Source organism: Entelurus aequoreus, linkage group LG10 (assembly GCF_033978785.1).
Source record: "Entelurus aequoreus isolate RoL-2023_Sb linkage group LG10, RoL_Eaeq_v1.1, whole genome shotgun sequence".
In the NCBI taxonomy this organism is placed as follows: Eukaryota; Metazoa; Chordata; class Actinopteri; order Syngnathiformes; family Syngnathidae; genus Entelurus; species Entelurus aequoreus.
The window spans coordinates 37,455,605-37,477,045 of record NC_084740.1 but is presented as its reverse complement, the minus strand read 5'-3'; the positions used below and the strand labels follow the sequence as shown (position 1 = coordinate 37,477,045).

The 21,441-nt window shown below is 43.9% G+C and overlaps 2 protein-coding genes across 4 annotated transcripts in view; both read right to left on the bottom strand.

Moving 5' to 3' along the window:
* Nucleotides 1–1,173: 1,173 nt before the first annotated feature.
* LOC133658559 (mucin-2-like) lies at nt 1,174–8,232 on the bottom strand. The gene is made up of 5 exons (XM_062060729.1): nt 8,050–8,232; nt 7,844–7,969; nt 5,909–7,772; nt 5,537–5,774; nt 1,174–5,366 (listed from the first exon to the last, which is right to left on the bottom strand). Exons 1-5 carry the CDS (start codon nt 8,215–8,217, stop codon nt 2,255–2,257), a joined length of 5,508 nt encoding a protein of 1,835 aa, XP_061916713.1. The 5' UTR covers nt 8,218–8,232; the 3' UTR covers nt 1,174–2,254.
* Nucleotides 8,233–8,533: 301 nt separating this feature from the next.
* The window catches only part of LOC133658560 (pleckstrin homology domain-containing family G member 3-like), a 122,188-nt gene continuing 109,280 nt past the window's right edge, over nt 8,534–21,441 (bottom strand). For 2 of the 3 annotated variants that reach the window (XM_062060732.1, XM_062060730.1), the window contains exons 9-15: nt 18,248–18,430; nt 18,083–18,175; nt 17,905–17,991; nt 13,587–13,620; nt 10,182–10,274; nt 9,956–10,057; nt 8,534–9,885 (exon numbers count right to left, since the gene is read on the bottom strand). In XM_062060732.1, coding sequence (XP_061916716.1) covers nt 9,812–9,885; nt 9,956–10,057; nt 10,182–10,274; nt 13,587–13,620; nt 17,905–17,991; nt 18,083–18,175; nt 18,248–18,430 — 666 coding nt within the window. In that variant the 3' untranslated portion in view covers nt 8,534–9,811. Of the gene's footprint in view, nt 9,886–9,955; nt 10,058–10,181; nt 10,275–13,586; nt 13,621–17,904; nt 17,992–18,068; nt 18,176–18,247; nt 18,431–21,441 lie in introns of those variants that run through there. The other variant, XR_009827487.1, reaches the window with a different exon arrangement.

The following is a 21,441-nucleotide window of genomic DNA, read 5'->3' as shown; positions in this document are numbered from 1 at the left end:
TTTAGTGCAGTGGTCCCCAACCGGTACCGGGCCGCACAAGAAATTAAGGATACAGTCCGTAAGCACACATGATTGTATTTCTTTATGAAAAAATAAAAATAAAATACCATAACCCCCCCCCCCCCCCTCTGACTCTGACTCTGCCATACCTTCTACCATTCCTTTTCACCAAGTGGTTATTGTTTAAACTCAGGCAATATGTTTGTGCGGGTCTAAGGTCCTGTGTCCTCTGCCCTTTTTGGTACCGACTGCAAATTCGTAATGACTAGTCACATGGTGCCTTCCATGTGAACTGGGAAGTCGGAATTTCCCAGTTCCGAGTCGGAATTTCACCTGGAACGGCCCCCGAGGTCGGATTTCCGACTCGGAAAGTCTGAGTATTCTCTACATCCCCGAGTTTGTTTCAACGATGGCTGCTCTGGATGTAAACAATGATATACGCTTCTATAATATTCGTCATTAGCCCTTCTGATTCGTTTTTGTCGTACTAAATCAGACACATACCATGTATTGCTGTGCGTTTAAATATGGTAACGTCACTACATTTATTTCATGTGGTATATACGCTGTACGTCGCTAGCAATAGCGTGTGTGTTTACTCTTCATCCACCATGTTTGAAGGTTGCAGAAAAAATATAAAATATAAATATATTTTCCCATAAGTTGTTTGTATTCAGGCAAGTCAAGCGCAAAAATAGTTTTAAAGGACGTAGCCGTCTTGATTTCCGACATCGTAACTGGAAAGCTTTGAACTTGTGACGTCAATCCCAGCTCCAACTTTCCAGGTAAATGGAACGCAGCAAAAAAAACTCCTGAGAACCAAACAAATGTCGACTGCAGAGGACGCCGGTTCTCAGGAGGGTATGGCAGCTCTGCCGTCTTTTTAGGGACCTACCGCAAAGAAGCGAATCAAAGATCCTTTATAGAACAGTGCTGTGGTGTTTTTAGGAATCTTCTGGCAAAATGTTGGCCGCTCCCAAATTTTAGTATTGATGTCCTTGGCTCATGGTCGCCAGCGGAATAGCACCTTGTCTACTCACTCTGTGCCTGATCAGGATCTAATCACTGGAAGTGAACTGGATTGAAACGGACCCTTTGGTGGAAAATCACGGCTTTTAAAAGAGTCTTGGAGTAGATAAAGATGCCGAGACACTGCGGTTGTATTTTGCACAGCACACCTTTATTGGTCGTACATCTCGTGGACTTACTCACATTGTCACATCAATCTTTCCCTTTTTTGTTTTGAACATGACATTGTCTCAGTGTGCCAACAGCAATCAGATTCCAGACAATATTTGACATCCAAAAAGTGAATGAATCACTGCTGCAGGTCTTTTCTACCCCGGTTATCCACATACTTGGCAGGGCAATTAGATCCTATCAATCCTTGTTGGTACTTGCACACACATGCTCTTTTCTCAACGACGATGATGAGACGGAAGAAATGTGTCGCCATTCCTTTAAATGTGTTTATCATTCCTTTCTTTTACTCACAACTGACTTACTTCAAACCTGAACAACACTGGGTTTTTAGCACCGAAGGAATTCTTGCACACGGCTAGACTGCAGCTCGGACCAGCCTTAAGCTTTTACAGTAATCGGGAATAAATGTTGTAAAATAAATCTTTTTAGTCATTCTGCTGTTGCAAACACATGGCTTGGTCTGAACTTTCCAGACGTGTCATTTCCAACACAAACAACACGGCTTAAGTATGCACCAAAGAGCTGAGCACATTGTGCAAATCATCAACTTGACTTGAAAGTTATTAAGTGCCATTCATAAATAAACAATAAAATAACCGGAATACAATCGGTTAATTAATTCACAACCCAGAAGTCCCAAAAAGTGTTTTTTTTATGGAATAAAACAAAACAATAATAATAATAATAATAATAATAATGTTACACAAATTCAATGCATCTGTTGGACCTTCACTGTATCTGACATCAAAGACTTAAAGATCTAAGAAAAAATGGTTTTCATTCTATATAATAACTGGACATCAAACTAGGAGTAAACCTTCCACCCCTTAGATGCCCACATCTGCTCCAAAAATATTCAATGTTTGTGTGCTTTTTTACGTGCTTTTTTCCACAATGAAGAGGATGTTTCACCTGACTCATTGTCTCCTAGAATTGACACGGCTTTTGGGTCTTGGCAAGCCCTCAAACATTTCACTGTTCCAATGTGGCCACTGGGAGACTGAAAACGTTCACTTTGGCCTCATCAACAGATGGTAGACAGAAAGTCTCTTCATAATTGCTGGCTACAGTTATGAGGAAGAGGAGAAGACGTGTGTGACAGTCCATTAATGCTGACTCGTCTTCCTATCTGAAGTTCTCCAGATCCTGATCCAACCTGCAAGGGTTGGCTCACACTCACGTGGGCGGTGCTGAAGGATGTTATTCGACCACTCCCTGCAATCTGGAGGTTGACTGTTGTGGCGTAGCTCGTCTTCAGGCTGGACACTTTGGTCGGAGATGAAGCTATTGGCTGTACAGAAGCGCCTACGTTGGCTACTGGGACCTGATGAGGTGCTTTGAGTTGGGATTGGTGGTGGGCAGCTGGAGGTGAGGAAAGGGAGGAAACGTAGAAGTTTGGGTCTCGCGGAGGTCCGCCAACATAGGCATAAATCAGCTGGCTCCGACAATTCCCCTCTTCCACCTCTGGATCTTCCCATTGAGCTTGACTGACTGGTACAGCCAGAGAGCAGTCGAGGGACTGAGAAAATGAGGTTAGAGAAGAAGTGCAGGAACCACTTCCATTATACTTGTTACAAAGCACCTGTCCATCCAGCCTAGGTTCACTGGTGAAATGCTGCCTACCAAGGTTGCCCCCCGTGGGGATAAATCTTCTGGGTGAAACTGGAGACTGAAGTTCTTCTCGAGGGCTGAAGCCAGATGGTGAACTGTCATAGGATGACCGTGCACTCCTTGGACTGGTTGGACCAGACTGCTGGTCGTAAGAATCTTGGTAATTACCGGTAAAGCCGAGAGACCTATGACTTCGCAGTCCGCCATGTCTACTCTGCGTTGGGCTAGTAGATCTGTCCGACAGATTGGAAAGAGACCTTTGTAGGGTATGGGGCTTTTTGGGGAATGCAAAAGGGCCAGGGGGCGATGCAGCTCTTATTAAATTGTGCAGAGGGGCAGAAGGAGGATGGGAAATGGGGAAGTAGGCATTTGCCGGGCTTTGTTGGCCTGAACAGGAAAAGGACAGAGAAGGGGAGGTGATTTGTGGATTTCGGGGTTGGGGCACTGCGACATCACAAGTCCAAACAGACACACCGATAGGAGGCGGGGAGAGGATTTGAGGGCTGAATTGTGGGGAAGTCTGACTTGCTGCGGAGATCTCAGGAATCTCCAATGTTAGACCTAATGGATTATGATAACTCGCACCTCCCATCCGTGAACCTCTGGGATGGGGAGGCCTGTTTGCCATGTGGGAGGAGTAATTGTGTGGGGGAGGAGGGGAGCAGAGGCCATTAAACGAAGCAGGGCTCACACATTGGGATGGAGATTGGACCCTTGAGTTTGGCTCGGATGCAGAAAAAGGACGTGCTACGCGGTTGTGCGACCCAAACGACAAATTATCATTGGTTTGTTGTGCAGCGGTGTTACTGGTGCTGCCATTACCTAACTGCATCTTCTGTGGACTGGCTGACCAATGCCTGTTGCTAAGATCATAAATAGCGCTTGTATTGTTGAAGTGTGTCGTATTGAATGCAGGCAAGCTAACATTATTGCTGTTGTTGACATTCTGTGATGAGTCCATTTGGTGGTTGAGGGACTGATGAAATGGAGCATAGGTGGTTGACAAAGATGTCTGATGACCCTGTCTATTATGTGGAAAAGAAGAAGCGCTTTTAGCGAGAGAGTGAAGAGGTGAGGGAGCAGATGATGGAGAAAGACAGGTGGAGCGCAGAGAAGATGGAAGATAGCGTGGATGTTGATTCTCATCTATTGTGCAACCCAAATGGGAATACGCTGGTGTGGTGCAACCTTCCCGGCTAGGAGGGAGTCGAGGCGATGGGGAGCACCGTGGTAGGTGAGAAGATGGTAGGGATGGTGAGGAGGAGGGATTTCGTGTGGTTGAAGTTTGGACTTGCTGTCTGACACTGGTTTTTTTTGCCAAACTTTGACTAATGGACTGACTGATACAGGAGGCAGCTAAAGATCTTGTGAATGTGGAGGAAGACAAAACGGGAGAGGAGCAAGGCGGAGAGTGGAGGGAGGAGGAGATTGTAGAGGAGGAAGAAGGTCCTGCTTCCATGGAAGAAGATCTCCCACTGAAAGCAGAGGACGGTGTCAGAGAGGAGGCAGGATTAGTTCGCTTGGGAAAGCTCTTTCCAGAAGATTGAAGGGCAGGGAAAGAGGTGGGAGTTTGTGAAACAGTATATGAAGGAACAAAGCTTTCGTTACACAGGGTGGGAGAAGATAATGGAATAGCTCTGAAAGGTGAGGAACAAGTCGGTGCTCTGGCAGGGAAGGAGGTTGGTGTGAGGTTTGGTGAGAGGGGAGAATGAGATGTGAGTTTGAGGCTTGGCCGGAAGGCAGGAGAGGACCTTCTGACATCTGTGTCCTGGTCTGGTGTGGCTTTGGTTGGTTTTGATGTCTCACACACATCTGATAAGGCCTGGGAAGGAGAGCAGCATTGTGTGGCAGGAGTTGACATGCGCGATCCTGGACACTTGTAGTCTGGTTTCCAGGTCAAGTCTGGGAAGAGAACTTCACCATAATCAAACAGCATTGTTGGAGGTTGTGGTCGGGAAGCATTTGATTCCAGTAACGGCACTGGACTTGGACCCCTGGGTCCCCCTGGATGTCTCAGGAATGCTGGTCTAGAAATGTTGAGCTCTGGGGAAGATGTAAATGTATGTGATGAATTCTTTGAATTACTAATCGCTTTGAGATGTTGTTTGCTTGAGGGCCCAGAGACAGAGAGAACTCCAAATCCTCCTTCTAGCATGTTTACAGATTCTTTCGGAGGATCCCCTGCCGGCTGTTTGGGTTCTTGCAAAACTAAAGTGTGGCATTGAGATGGCGTCAGGCTGTGTGTTGATGATAACTCTGGTGGGCTTGACTCTCCATCCCTGCGTCCAGTGCAGACAAAGTACTCGGACTCTGTGCCAACATTGTGTATGTCTTGGCTTGGTTGCGTTGTGCTCTCACTATACTTTGGAGGGATCTGGAATGCTGGAACATGGTTTTCTTTATGAGCTGGTAAATCCTGTTTATACTCATACTGAGCAGCTGTGTCTTTGGAAATACTTCCATCTGCTAAGTGAGCAGACAGATCATGACCAATGCTGTAAACAGATGGACAGTCTTCTGTGTAAACATTGGTTCTTCCACTCGGCTCTGACCTACAGAGACGAGGAAAATAGCCCAATATTAGGACACAAGGCAGACATTAGATAAGACAAGGCGATTAGATCAAATACTATAATTACTATAACCGTACATATTGACAGCACAATGTCATTTTTAATAAATCCATCAAACTAATGACTGTTAAAAAGCATATAACATCTACCTGATGGTGTTACTGGTGGCCTGGTTGACACTGGATGAAGAAATTCTTGGGGAAATAGGTGGCATTTTGTCTGGTGTGACCGATGTCTCAGAATGTCTACTCTCCATACGTTGGTCTTGGTCTTTGTTCAGAGCTGAGATGAAATCCCTGGGCCGGTACAGGATGAATCCATTTGTTGTGTTTTGCTGGTCTTTGACAAACACAAGTTGGTCATTGGGCACCACCTTCTCCTGGACCTCTACAAGAGAACATCAACAAACAAATGTAAGTAAAGCATCACAACCGGTCAACAAGGAACTGACAAATTGAAGATCTACAAAGAAGATGTGACACTAAGATTTAAGGTAAAACTACTTTAAAAACATTACTCACCATTACTTTTGTTCTGTGCTTGTGTGCTAATATTCTCCTCCACACTCCTTTTTTCCTTCTGTGTCACAATATGGTTCTCCTTGTTGCTGTTAGGTTTGGTGTAATTCTGTACTCCGCCAAGGACTTGTGAATTATTCCCAGTCTGATGATCGGATGGTGATGTCTGATATGTGATGATATCACTCTGAACTTTGGTCTGTAAGAGTCTTTGTTCTTCGGTTTTGGTGTCCGATTTGGTTTTGGGCTCAGCATCAGTCGGTCTAGGACTTATTTGGTCAAACTTTGGCTGTTTATTCATTTGCGTTTTACATTTATTGTGAAAATCCCACAGAGTTTGGCTTTTGGTCTGAGTCGAAACACCAGATAGTTCAGTCAAATCTCCAATTTTGTTCCGAACATAAATGGCCCGTTTTTGATGCAATGGAACCTTCATGGTGCTGGCTTTGGCACTGTACATGCGGGCCAATGTTTGGACTTTGCTGAGGATACGCTCAGAGTTCTCCATCAACGAGGGGTCTGCTACAGGGTTAGCCTCAAATAACCCAATTGCTGTGATGTCTGATAACTTGCCCTCAAACAAGGCCCGGTTCGTGGTGACGATCTTGGACGGCCGGGAACCTCGTCCAACTACAATTTGACTGGGAAGTTCTTCAAGGTTTTTACTTGTCTTGGTTCTAGTCGAAGTGGATGCAGATTTTTGACATGATGGGGTTTCTGAAAGAGGTCTAGAGGATTTTTTCAAACTTCCCAGTGGTTCAATAGGTTCTTTTAGGTTATATTCGGACTCAGTCATAGCTATCTGCTCCAAAGGCACCCCCACACTTATTCCACTATTCTCTGTGTTTAGGCCTACATCTTCTTGCTGTAAACTTTCATCTTTACTGTTCTCTGCTCCCTCATTTAGTTCTTTATCTGACTGTTCTTTGCAGATGATTCCATTATCCTCCTCAATCTCTTTCCCAGTTTCAGCAGGCTTGATGGTGATAGACTCATTTTGAGTCTCGTTTTCTTCCAACTGGATGGAAGTTGGTAACTTGTTAGCAAGATTTTTTTCTTCATCTTTCAAATCCATGACGATTAAGGGTGTATCAGCGAGTGCCTCGTGATCCTCAGTATGGTCTACAGGTTGGAGAGAGGTAGAAGGCGTTACTTCACGGCCAGTTTCTGTTTGGGTTGGTTCAGTTGTCTGCTTCTCGTCCCCTGGTTGGCAACCACTAAGATCAAACTGTGACACTGATTTTTTCACTAGACCCATGGGGATCTGCGAGAAACTGTTCCTCCTGGAAGACAACTCGCCTTCTCCTTCTCTGGCTTCTTCACCTGATTCATCCTCCTCCAACTCAGCAGCGGCCTCGTAGTAGCTCCTGATTTTTTCAATGATCCTCTTGTCACGGTTGGAAAGAGCAGAGGCTCTTTTTGCTTTATGGCTTTTTGTGGGCTGATGATACTCTTCTGAGTTTGTGCAGCAGTCGACGGTCTCCTCCTGCTGGGAGTGATCGCTTGCTTTGCTGGCCTCCATGGTTGGTATGGAAGAATACAAGTGTGCCGGGGAAGAAGGCGTTGGTGTAGGGACTGTGTTCCCGTGTTGGCTTTGTTCTGTCATTGCCTTAAGATCTATCTCGCTTTCCACCTTGGCCTCTGGAGCCACTTCTTGTTCCTCTTCTTCATAGACTGTGGTAGCACTTTCTCTTTCAAGTCCATTTTCAGAGCCAGTAAGCTGCTTTACAACACTTGTGTCGTCCTCCTGATGGGGTTGCATTGTGAACATCTGCTCTGGGCTGCAGGCCACTGGAGGCAACGGGCAGGTGAAATTCCTCTCATGAGTTGTAGGTTGGTTCTCAGGGACCTGGTCCAGAACCTGCTCCTGAAGAGAAAATAAAGAGTTGTAACTGTGTATTGGAGTTCCTTCACGTCGTCAAGCCAAGCTGTGCTCACCTTTGAAACCAGTTCATCCCTCGCTCGGCTCTGGTTGATGAACTCCAGGATCTCCTCTGTGATGGACAAAGCAGGAGGAGCACAGAGGGCGGCTAACTCCTCATCGTCATCTTCCTCCATACCAAACTGAACATTATAAAGAATACAATTAATGTTATAATTAATGATTATCAGTTTTATCAGGACTTCAACTAGTTTCATATTACTTCTAAGCTTTTTGTTACATCCTTCTCTTCTTCCTGCTTGTGGTGCTGCTCGGCCTGCTCAGACTGCACCTCGATGACGGAGGACGCGAGCGTACTGCTGCCCCCTGCCGAGCCCAAGCTGTCGGCCCCGTTCAGTGTCCCCTCGCTGTCCGCCTGCTGCAAACACATCACTGATTTTTAGCCCTGCTGGACTACGTTGCTTATGTTGTAGTACTAATTGCAAAGTACTAGGTTCTTACCTTCAAGGCTGGAAGGAGGCGCCGCAAGATGAGGAAGAGAAACGGGTGGAGAAAGAAGATGGTTAGAAGGCACCACACGGCCCTGTGACCTAAGATAAAGCTGGGGGCAATGTTGGAGAGGAAAGACCAAACACCTGAGGGATCCTAACTAAGAAAATACACTCATCGCTTAAGGAAGGGGTCACCAACCCGTCGATCGCGATCGACCAGTCGTTTTTTAGAACCCTACCAGTCGATCACAAAAATATTAAAAAAATAAACATGTACTAATATGATATCAGTGACACGCCCACCAGGAGAGTGACCAACAGACTTTTTGATAGGCACACATTTTAACCCTTGAACACGCCCGCACGCCTCGCCTCTCTCTCTTCAGCCTCTCATCCCGGGGCTCTTGACATCTCGGACACAGCCCCTCGAGCACAGCGGCACACTTCACCCGCTCGTCTCGCAAACATGCTTTGCATGACCTGCTCAAAAATCATCGAGCTGCCACAATGCATTAAGGCTGATTGTTGCAACAAATCGGACATTTTCTAGCATCCAACATCAAACAACTCTTCCCTCAACCATCCTCGCTCGCCTGCGACGGGAAGCGAACAAGCCAAATACTAGAGTCTGTGAACATTGCTCCAAATTTTGTGTTGAGTTATACTGTATATACAAAAGGAAACATTGACTTGTTCAAAGGTAGTAATATATGATAAAACAAGGCAGAAGCTAAAGAAGAACTTCTCCATTGATTCCCTCATTTATCCCGCAGGAAATACCCGCCAGCTGAACAGTTGATTTTACTACTTCCGGCGCCGACGTAAGATAACCATGTGACTCGCATCCATGTGACCATAGGATGAACGAATATAGTACAGTATAGTGGCCATAAACAGTTAGCTTCTACAGTAGGGGTGCCGAAGGTGCGGCACAGGGACCATCTGTGGTCCATGACTCGTTTGTTATTGGCCCTAGGCACATCATGAAAAAAACAACATAGATGACGCAAGTATATATCTTGTTTTGTTTTTTAGCTGAGACCAAGGATCTTGGGCTGGAAAAGGCTGGTGACCACTGGCTAAAGGCGTACTTCAAGAGATCCACTTTCTTTAATGCTTTTTGTGTCCTTATTCAAATGACTTGTAGAATTAGTACATTTTTCTTTGTATTCTCTAAGAATGCAGTTTTCCCTCGATTTTAGCATGGGTTACATTCTGGATCCCCCCTTGGTAGATGGATTTCCGCAACGCTGTTGATAGCAAGGATTTTTATGAGTATTTATTTTAGGTATTCAAAGTCTTTATAACGCTTGCAACACAGCTTTCACGCACAACGCTTCCTTTGCTCCTAAATCAGTCTTACACTCTAAAACCATTTGGACCTGAGACACTGTGGCTTGTCTTTATTGCCATTCCGTTCCACATCTGAAGCACAACTGGAGCTTATTAGTTTTACAAACACAGACATGAGTCAAGCGTGAACGGTGTCTACATAATTGCTGAAGCTAAAACTGCTGCAAGCGCTTGGCTTGATCAACGGATTGTTTTAGTGAGAGGAACTTGCTCACCGTGCGGATGAAACGCTGCTTCGATGTCCTTTGCTGGCGCTGCAAAACAAACACAGACCTTGGAGAAGCTGTTGGTTTCCTGAAATCTACTATTCTCCTTCAAGTCTACCCGACTGTCTCCTGGTTCGTCTGTACGGCAGATTTCCCTCCAGCAACAACGGCAGACCCTTCCTGTTCTTTTCAGGCGTATACGTCAGCAGTTCTGGTGGTTCTGCAAGATTGGAACGACAAACCAGTCCTAAACTGTCCGTTTCGGCCTTCTCCCCCCTTTTTTAAAGTTCATTCAGACTTTGCGATTGGAATCAAAGTGGAAAGAACACAAAAGGAAGTCTGACCTGACTGCCGTCTGCCGCGGTGATAAGATTGAATGTCATCCAGTCGTGGGGAAGCTGAAGACTTCTTCAGCTGGTCCTGGTTCAGCTGTGGGGCTACAATGAGGCAATAAAGGGGTGTTAGCAAGTTACTTTTGTGTTGTAAAAGAACAGTACTTGCTTCACGTGTGTGACAATTGGAAGTGTTTGTATTTATTTGGACAATTATCTTATCAGTTAGCTACTCTGGGTTAGCTGCTAGCGGTAGCAGGTTAACTACTAACATGAACAGCACACACTTAACTAATATCAACTTAGCTGTACTTTACAGCAGAGGTTCTTGACCTTTTTGATCTCGGGGGCCCAACTTTTCCCCTACAGAGGGGCCAGGGCCCACTCAAATATTAATACTGATTAGGAAACTTACTCTTGATTTTAATCGTATCCAATAATTATATCTAACATACTTACAGTTTAAAAAGATAAACATTGTCAAAAGCATGTGTTCATCACAAAGATTATTATCAAGGCTTAGATCAGGCTGATTACCAAAATAGGTACTAATCAAATATACTGCAAAAGAAGGCACTCATAAAAACTGAAAATGTAATAGGTAATATAGAAACCTATCAGAGCTGTTTATCTATTTATAGAGAATTTAATTAATCATAAAGCTGGCACCCCATGTTATTAAAAAAGTATTGATTTTGAATGCAGAATCATTTTGAATTGAATCGTTACCCCCAAGTGGTGTGGTCACCACTCCATCCCGCTACCAGTTTGGCCTGGCAAACGTCAAAGATCCCTGATTTAGATCGTTGGCTTACTTCCAATGGCACTTCCTTTATTGGAGCTAAATCTTAATCTTCCCTTTCAAGTTAACAGGGGGGTTCGAACGGCGAGGATCAGGTCGGATTAGCGTACAGTGGCGCCTCGAGGCAACAGCATAATTCTGGCTTTGTTGGAGTGCCAAAAAATAATACATTGATAAATACTTTAATGATGCCCTTTGGGAAATTCAGGAACGTCTCGAAACTCACACAGTAAGAGACATTGAAATAATGAGAATAATAAAACCAGGGTAAGGCAAAGGATCTAAAAAAGACATTTTTACGGTCCAGCAGGCACAAGACATTGGTACAACGTTGATTATACATACATGTCCTTTAAAACTGACTTTGAAACATCCATCCCATCCATCCATTTTCTACCGCTTATCCCTTTTGGGGTCGCGGGAGGCGCTGGAGCCTATCTCAGCTACAATCGGGCGGAAGGCGGAGTACACCCTGGACAAGTCGCCACCTCATCGCAGGGCCAACACAGATAGACAGACAACATTCACACTCACATTCACACACTAGGGCCAATTTAGTGTTGCCAATCAACCTATCCCCAGGTGCATGTCTTTGGAGGTGGGAGGAAGCCGGAGTACCCGGAGGGAACCCACGCATTCACGGGGAGAACATGCAAACTCCACACAGAAAGATCCCGAGCCCGGGATTGAACCCAGGACTACTCAGGACCTTCGTATTGTGAAGCAGATGCACTAACCCCTCTGCCACCGTGCTGCCCTCACTTTGAAACAACGTTGCAAAATAGTTGTGTTTGTAAATTGAGACAACGTGTCAGGCTTGTCACTGACAGTTTGGTTATGTTTGGGTTTTCCTCTGTGTTTGTGTTTTACTCCTGTCAGCACTCTTATTTTGGTTCCATTTCCTGCAGCTCTCACTGAGCGTTGTTTCCCGTCACCTGCTGCTGATTGCGGGCCTGGCCATACCTGGTGTCAATCAGCTGGCTGCTATTTATGCCTGCCTCGCCCTTTAGTCAGTGCTCGAGGATTGATTGCTGTCTCCAGTTTTCCTGGTGTCCTGTCTCCTGTTATCCTGGTTCCTGTTTTCCCTGCATTTCCTTTTGACATTAAAGTCATGTTTTCCTGCAACATGCCTGCCATCTCTGCATCTTGGGGTTTGTCACCAGCAGTTCCTGACAGAATCGTTGAGCCAAATACGAACCCCGTGGAGATTTCAATGGCGGAGAGGTTTGACGGGATTTTGCCGCTGAGGGCTGAATTGAGGAGATGTTTTGCCACGTTTCGGTCTCCCTCCGACCCATCCCTGTCGTCTGTTGGCCACCTTGGGTACGTCTGGAACGGCGCCATCAACCCTGGTGGCCCTGCAGACGGCGCCGTCCTCTCCGGTGTGCCTGCGGGGGCCGCCATCAACCCCAGTGGGCCTGCAGACGCCAACGGTGCAGCCGCCTGTTGATCCGGCTTCTCCCACGCCGACAGACAAGCCGCCTGCTGATCCGGCTCCTCCTCCTCCGACGACGTCTTCAGCGGCTCCTCCCACGACGACGACATTGTCTTCAGCGGCTCCTCCCAGGGCGTCGCCAGCTTCTCAGTTTCCGGCGGGCCGTCCCACAGCACCGCCATCCTCTGCACACGGCCCTCTCGTTGGCCACGGATGTGGCAGTTCTATGGGCGACCGCCTCGCCAATTGCGGCGGAGTTCAACTCGCCGCCTCCACCTGACTCGTCCCCGGTGGCTTCGGGGACACTTGGCCTTGCGGCCCACCGCCATTCCTCCTTCCAACCTACCATGGTTTTGAACTTTTTGTTAAAACTTAAAACGTCTGGAATCCGTTATCGGAAGGGGGGCTATTGTCAGGCTTGTCACTGACAGTTTGGTTATGTTTGGGTTTTCCTCTGTTTATTTCCTGCATGTCTCCCTGAGCTCTGTTTCCCCTCACCTGCTGATTTATGCCCGCCTCGCCCTTCAGTAAGGGCTCGAGGATTGTTTGCTGTCTCCAGTTTTCCTGTTATCCCGGTTCCTGTTTTCCCTGCATTTCCTTTTGACATTAAAGTCATGTTTTCCTGCAACACGCCTGCCATCTCTGCATCTTGGGGTTCGTCACCAGCAGTTCCTGACACAACGTGGATGTCTAACGTTGGATCCACGTTGTTGGTTGGGAAATTACCCAATTTCTATGGTCAAATCAACATCATAACCTGACCTTGATTAATGGTCATCAAAAAGCATGTTGTATTTGTGTTGTAGAATATTGGTTGGAAAATGATCAAAATTCAATGGTCAAATCAACGTCAGAACCCAACATTGATTAAACGTTGTCAAAACGCATGTTGTTTCAACGTTATGTTCGAGTTGCTCAACGTCAGGACCTAATTCAACAAGTTCTCAAGTTCTCAAACTTGTGCCAGCTGGGGGAGGTCTCAATTCCATTTTTTCATTAGCGGGGATCTACTGTGCTGTTTATTTTTCAGTCAAAAGGCAAAGAATAATTGTTGTGGTTGCCTATTGGGAAATTAAGATGCAGTGCTGCGTGTGCTCTTTAATCATAATACGGTAATGTCAAGTGGTGTTTGGAATGACTGAAAGAGTATCACAACAATGTTTGTGTGTTTCTCACTCACACTGGTAGAAGTTGTCTCCCAGGACCTGTCTGGCCTGAAGAACACAAATCAGAATTGGGGGTTAAATCACCAAAAATGATTCCCGGGCGCTGCTGCCCACTGCTCCCCTCACCTCCCAGGGGATGATCAAGGGTGATGGGTCAAATGCAGAAAAATAATTTCGCCACACCTTGTGTGTGTGTGACAATCATTGGTACTTTAACTTTTTGACTTAATATTAATGAAGCAGAAACAACATGACATTGTTTCAAAAAGGGCCATAGCACCAAATTCTGGGCCCACATATATTACCGTTCAAAAGTTTGGGGTCACATTGGAATGTCCTTATTTTTTAAGGAAAAGCACTGTACTTTTCAATGAAGATAACTTTAAACTAGTCTTAACTTTAAAGAAATACACTCTATACATTGCTAATGTTGTAAATGACTATTCTAACTGCAAATGTTTGGTTTTTGGTGCAATATCTACATAGGTGTATAGAGGCCCATTTCCAGCAACTATCACTCCAGTGTTCTAGTGGTACAATGTGTTTGCTCATTGGCTCAGAAGGCTAATTGATGATTAGAAAACCCTTGTGCAATCATGTTCACACATCTGAAAACAGTTTAGCTCGTTACAGAAGCTACAAAACTGACCTTCCTTTGAGCAGATTGAGTTTCTGGTGCATCACATTTGTGGGGTCAATTAAACGCTCAAGATGGCCAGAAACAGAGAACTTTCATCTGAAACTTGACAGTCTATTCTTGTTCTCAGAAATGAAGGCTATTCCACAAAATTGTTTGGGTGACCCCAAACTTTTGAACGGTAGTGTACACAAAACTCTGACAATACCCCCCACCTCACCCTAAACCAGTTCTTCTCAAACAAGAAACTGCATCATGCTTCAAACCTTTGGGTTTTTTTGTAGGTCAAAGTGTTTTGTATCTTGTGCTCCTGAGTTAAGGCTGCTGATCAATTCAAATTGATTGACTTTATTTGATTTGATTTTTCAGTAAAAAATGGTTCAAGTCGCTCAAATTTTTTTTTATAGTTTAAATAAGAATGTCTTTATTTTATTTTATTTTTTAAAACCCATTTTACTGGTAATCCCCATACACACACACATTTATGTTTACATGCACTAAAAAGTCATTATTGCATGGAATATTGTTAAAAATTTGCTTTTTGAAAGACAACCTTAATTAGGTTTTTCTACCTTTTAAAGATGGGTTTAACCTATCTAGAACAAATCTAAGTAAACCCCCTAAATAATATGGCATTGTTTTGGAATAAATATATATATATTTTTTTTCAAAGAAGCCCCACAATATGAATGGAAATAACCTGACATTATTCACTTAAATATGAATATACATCTCTCACGTTTTCCTTTCACTTAAGAGTGTAAAGTAGACATTAGCTGATTTGTATACTATTATCTGTGGGCAATAGGAATCCTAATAACACATCTTTGTTATTGCCATTACTATATTATTATTGGTGCATCTCCTTACTGTTAGGTCTTTCCCTGTCTAACTTCAAACTTTAATCGAGGGTCCTTGAACACACCACAGTCATGTGCAATACGATGCAAAAGTGAAGCATAACTTCCTCAAAAAGATTTATGATATTTTCTTCTACGCCCTCATCCTTGTTCTAAAATGCTGGTGCTGCATGTGAATGCTGAAAGGTGAGCTTTGATGACTCTGTGTTGAGTGAAGTCTTCCAGGTGCAACCAACCATTTCATATTTTTGATAGGGGGGTGTTAAGTTAACATTAGACATGCTTAATAAGATTAGTGTTCTATTTCAATGTCTAGTTTCCATTTGATTCCACTCATTAAAATCAAGCAAAAATAAAAACAGTAACATTGAAGTCAATTATGAATGAAAAGGAGCAGGAAGGAGTCAAAACGTGGACCGTGTGCCAACACAATGACAGCGTTCCTTCTTCAATGTCGGCGACTGCAAGGCCACATTTTCACTTCACAACAACAAAAGAAAACAAATTAATAAAACATAATTTTACTGGTAATCCTAACTTTTCATCATTTTCTAAAAATAGAGTTTGACATTGTTTTGTTCCACCCTCAAGTTTGACCCACCTTTGATTTAAATGCTTGGATTAGATTAGAATTACTTTGTCTATTAGACATTTTTAAGATGTGTATAATTGACATGTGATTTACATGACAAATGTTCTTCAATCATAACACCCAAAAACTTCATCTCTTTTGTTCTTTGAACCTCAACTTCTTTGACATGCACTTAATAATTATGATATTATACAATTATTATGGTATTAATGTTATATTAACATTTATGCGACTTGTCCAGGGTGTACTCCGCCTTCCGCCCGAATGCATCTGAGATAGGCTCCAGCACCCCCCGCGACCCCAAAAGGGACAAGCGGTAGAAAAATGGATGGATGGACTTCTTTTTTAAAATTAATTACATATTTAATTGGTACAGGAAACATTTTTTCAAAAGCTCAGGGGCCACCCTCTGTTGGGGACCCTGGTACAATATCTCTACTTTGACGCCGCTGGTTTCAAAGTCAACACACAGTAATGTGTGTGATGCACACCAGCAGGGGGCAGCAAAGGCCAACAGAAACCACTACTACTGCTGCTAGTACTACATATCTTACTATCTTGTACTACACATCTTATTCAATTGTACTACATGTCTTGTTACATTTACTACATATCTTGTTACTTTGTACTACATGTCTTATTACAAACCCAGTTTCCATATGAGTTGGGAAATTGTGTTAGATGTAAATATAAACGGAATACAATGATTTGCAAATCCTTTTCAACCCATATTCAATTGAATGCACTACAAAGACAACATATTTGATGTTCAAACTCATAAACTTTATTATTTTTTTGCAAATAATAATTAACTTAGAATTTCATGGCTGCAACACGTGCCAAAGTAGTTGGGAAAGGGCATGTTCACCACTGTGTTATATGGCCTTTCCTTTTAACAACACTCAGTAAACGTTTGGGAACTGAGGAGACACATTTTTGAAGCTTCTCAGGTGGAATTCTTTCCCATTCTTGCTTGATGTACAGCTTAAGTTGTTCAACAGTCCGGGGGTCTCCGTTGTGCTATTTTAGGCTTCATAATGCGCCACACATTTTCAATGGGAGACAGGTCTGGACTACAGGCAGGCCAGTCTAGTACCCGCACTCTTTTACTATGAAGCCACGTTGATGTAACACGTGGCTTGGCATTGTCTTGCTGAAATAAGAAGGGGCGTCCATGGTAACGTTGCTTGGATGGCAACATATGTTGCTCCAAAACCTGTATGTACCTTTCAGCATTAATGGTGCCTTCACAGATGTGTAAGTTACCCATGTCTTGGGCACTAATACACTCCCATACCATCACAGATGCTGGCTTTTCAACTTTGCGCATATAACAATCCGGATGGTTCTTTTCCTCTTTGATCCGGAGGACACGACATCCACAGTTTCCAAAAACAATTTGAAATGTGGACTCGTCAGACCACAGAACACTTTTCCACTTTGCATCAATCCATCTTAGATGAGCTCAGGCCCAGCGAAGCCGACGGCGTTTCTGGGTGTTGTTGATAAACGGTTTCCGCCTTGCATGGGAGGGTTTTAACTTGCACTTACAGATGTAGCGACCAACTGTAGTTACTGACAGTGGGTTTCTGAAGTGTTCCTGAGCCCATGTGGTGATATCTTTTACACACTGATGTCGCTTGTTGATGCAGTACAGCCTGAGGGGTCGAAGGTCACAGGCTTAGCTGCTTACGTGCAGTGATTTCTCCAGATTCTCTGAACCCTTTGATGATATTACGGAGCGTAGATGGTGAAATCCCTAAATTCCTTGCAATAGCTGGTTGAGAAAGGTTTTTCTTAAACTGTTCAACAATTTGCTCACGCATTTGTTGACAAAGTGGTGACCCTCGCCCCATCCTTGTTTGTGAATGACTGAGCATTTCATGGAATCTACTTTTATACCCAATCATGGCACCCACCTGTTCCCAATTTGCCTGTTCACCTGTGGGATGTTCCAAATAAGTGTTTGATGAGCATTCCTCAACTTTATCAGTATTTATTGCCACCTTTCCCAACTTCTTTGTCACGTGTTGCTGGCATCAAATTCTAAAGTTAATGATTATTTGCAAAAAAAAATTTTTTTATCAGTTTGAACATCAAATATGTTGTCTTAGTAGGATATTACACTGAATGTGGGTTGAAAATTATTTGCAAATCATTGTATTCTGTTTATATTTACATCTACACAATTTCCCAACTCATATGGAAATGGGGTTTGTACTTTGTACTACATGTCTTGTTACCTTGTGTGGTAGCAAAGCGGGATGGTTTTCGACGATGAGTTTCTTGAGGTAGTGCACCCACAGCCTCTTCTCCTCCATGTTTTTAGTCTGCCAGCAAAGAGCACAAGTGTTCAGTGTACTCGCGCAGCACGACCTTTCTTCTCTCCACTAACACCTGAAGGAACCTTCCAGAAGTCACCTGGACCACGTGCTGCTGTTTGGGGATCATCAGGTCGGACACTCGGAAACACAGCGGCTCCTTCAGCGTGTCGACGAGGAGCAGATTGCAACACTGCGGCACAGGAAGACGACACATCTGGGCATGTTGGTCGGGTCAAGCCGAGGGGAGGCGTCTGCGACTTACGAAGATGTGCGTGCTGTACACAAACTGATCCGCGCGCTTTTTGGCGATCAGCAGCATCTTGTCGAACAGGAAGAACGCTCGCTCCTTCTTCACCCGCTGCACCTTGAAGGAACCTTCCAGGACCAGCTCACCAAAGCCGCTCAGGTCTGGACCGTTCCAGTTCACCAGCAGGGACTCGATTTCCTGTAAGGACGACGGCGGCGAAAGGTCAACAAGGCTGGAGGTGAAGGGTGGCACTTGCAGCCGCGACTGAAGTTTGAACTTCATGCTTGCTGGTAACCAGCTGCATGGCGACATCTGACCTCACACAAGCAGCAACCAGAAGATGAAGACGTTTGACTACGGCTGTGTCTCAATCTGCGCACCTCCAAACTCACACTCGGTACTTTGAGTGCATAAATACGCGACTGTGAGGGCCTGATCGACTAAGATCCAAATACCCTGCGCTAAACAGCGTGGGAAAACTATAAAATAGCGTGTAGTAGGGTTGTGCGGTATACCGGTACTAATGAGTAAAAAACTGTACTATACCGCTTCTGAAAAATACCAGTTCTCTTTTTTTTTCCCGTACATAAAGGCACGCTGTCGTAGCATCGCTGGTAAAAAGTTAGGCAACGCACACGCACGTAGTACTTACAGGCAGAAACAGTATGTGGACCAACGAGGGAGAATGAATACATTTTGGCTTAGAAACCAACGATAATGATGTACTTCAGATGTGCTTTTAAAGGGGAACTGCACATTTTTCAGCCTATTGTTTACAATCCTTGTGCGAGACAAGAAGACAAAAGTTCTATTTTTTCCCCGCTTTCTAACATATACAAATCGGTTCGTTCTCTGGACTCCAAACATCCCAGAACAAGCTACTCAGATTATATTTAGACCTCCACCCCAGATCACACCTCACTCCAACTCACTTCTCCAAAGTGAGCTGGCTCAGGGTGGAGGACAGAGTAAAACAACTTGCACTGAGCCTAGTCTATAAAATCCGCTACACCTCCCTGATAACGAAGTACATGTCAAACTACTTCCAAAACGTAAATGACCGCCATAACCACAACACCAGGGGGAGCTCCACAAACCACGTTAAACCCAGATTCCGATCTAACAAAGGTCTTATCTAACAAAGGTCTTAACTCATTCTCTTTCTATGCCACATCAATATGGAATGCACTCCCAACCGGTGTAAAAGAAAGGGCATCTCTATCCTCCTTCAAAACCGCACTAAAACAACACCTCCAGGCAACTTCAACCCTTGACTAACACCCTCCCCCCTCCCCATCCCACCTCCCCGGATTGTAAATAACCAAATGTAAATAATCAAATGTATTTCTAATGTATATACTTGTTCTTATGCTATCTGAACTCACTATGTTCTCTACTCGCTGTACATATCCTACCAAGTCAGACCTACACTGTTTCAATGCCCATTTCACTGATGATGCAATTGTTGATGACTGAAGTGCTGATATCAACCAAACCCTCCTCATCCCACCCCACGGATTGTAAATAATGTAAATAATTCAATGTATATACTCTGATGATTAACTTGTGTGATGACTGTATTATGATGATAGTATATATTTGTACCATGAATTGATTTACGTGGACCCCGACTTAAACAAGTTGAAAAACTTATCCGGGTGTTACCATTTAGTGGTCAATTGTACGGAATATGTACTGTACTGTGCAATCTACTAATAAAAGTTTCAATCAATCAATCAAAAAAACTCAGTGGCTAGCAATGCAGCTAATAGGAACAATCAATTCTACCTCTAAACCACTTTCAAAATGCATTCAAAAACCGTGAACAAGACTTCATTTTCTTAATTTTTCCGTAAGCTGTATAATAACCAAGCTGTAGTGACATAGTTATTCTAAGAGCGAACACTGAGGAGCTATTTTTCTAGTGTACTAAAACATTGCCGGGCTTCGGTATTAGCCGTAAAAGCTAACTACGGCAAGAGATAAGCTAGCCTCTACGTCAGCACGAAACGCGTTGGAGTTTGTAATACACAACACTGCGATAGGACAACAATCTGTACTGAGTGAAAAACATGAACAATCATATTACATTAAAGTATTATTTCATGTTTTGTTTGTACACAGCTAGCCAGACAGTGTATGTACTGTAGTTGTAATAACACGCATGACGTGCTGCGTGTATCATGGTCGATAAGTAGTGACTTTACTGATGGACAGTTGTTCGTCTGGTCCAGCTGGTCGGGGACGTTTCCTGTTGATTTTTGGTAAGCACGCCATTAATTCCTCTGCGCATTTACTTCCGTTTCCATAGCAACGCACTTCCGACTTCTGGCAACAAATGTGTGTTTCTACTTCCGGAAACAAACGCGTGCAAGTTCCAATCATGTCAGACTTGGTAGCAAACAGCAAATATGACTATTTTTGGACAAATGAGGATTTACTACCTTATACTTTTGAATCTGAATATACGGAGGATGAACTGCTGCTTATAGAAGCCAGCACAAAAGAAGAGTGAGACGTTGGAGCAGACGGAAGCCGAGAGAGTGAGGTGAAAGTGACTGGAAGCTGCGATTTGGAGACAAGCTATTTCGACACAAATGGAGTGCTTACCCTAATAAACTGGAAAAAAAGGCCAGTTGGACCAAATTGTCTCTCTAGTGAGTCACACTTTAATATCAATCATTATACATGCAGCACCTCATGCGTGTTATTACAACTACAGTGTTAGCTAGGCTAACTGTATACAAACAAAACATGAAATGTGGGCTAATACTTTACAGATCCTGTAATATGATTGTTCATGTTTTTAAGCTAGTACAGACTTGTGTATTATCGCAGTGTTGTGCAATACAAACTCAAACGTGCTTCGTGCTGATGCAGAAGCTAGCTTATATCTCTTCCGTAGTTAGCTTTCACGGCTAGAAAAAGAGTTCCTCTGTGTTCATTCTTACAATAACAATGTCGCTACAGCTTGGTTATTATACAGGTTACAGAACGTAAATAAAGTATTGTTGACAGAATGCATTTTTAAAGTGATTTAGAGGTAGAACTGATTGCTCCCATTAGCTGCATTGCTAGCTACCTAGAACGAGACGATTTTATAAAGTCAAAGTTAAAGTACCATTGATTGTCACACACACACTAGGTGTGGCAAAATTATTCTCTGCATTTGACCCATCACCCTTGATCACCCCCTGGAAGGTGAGGGG

What these genes read in the sequence shown, in the direction of transcription:
- LOC133658559 (XM_062060729.1), bottom strand. Translation starts at nt 8,217, where the DNA reads ATGTGTTTGCAGCAGGCGGACAGCGAGGGGACACTGAACGGGGCCGAC. An exon ending in ATGTAACAAAAAGCTTAGAA is followed by an intron (nt 7,970 to 8,049) that starts GTAATATGAAAC and finishes TATAATGTTCAG; the next exon opens with TTTGGTATGGAGGAAGATGA. An exon ending in AGCACAGAACAAAAGTAATG is followed by an intron (nt 5,775 to 5,908) that starts GTGAGTAATGTT and finishes GTTCTCTTGTAG; the next exon opens with AGGTCCAGGAGAAGGTGGTG.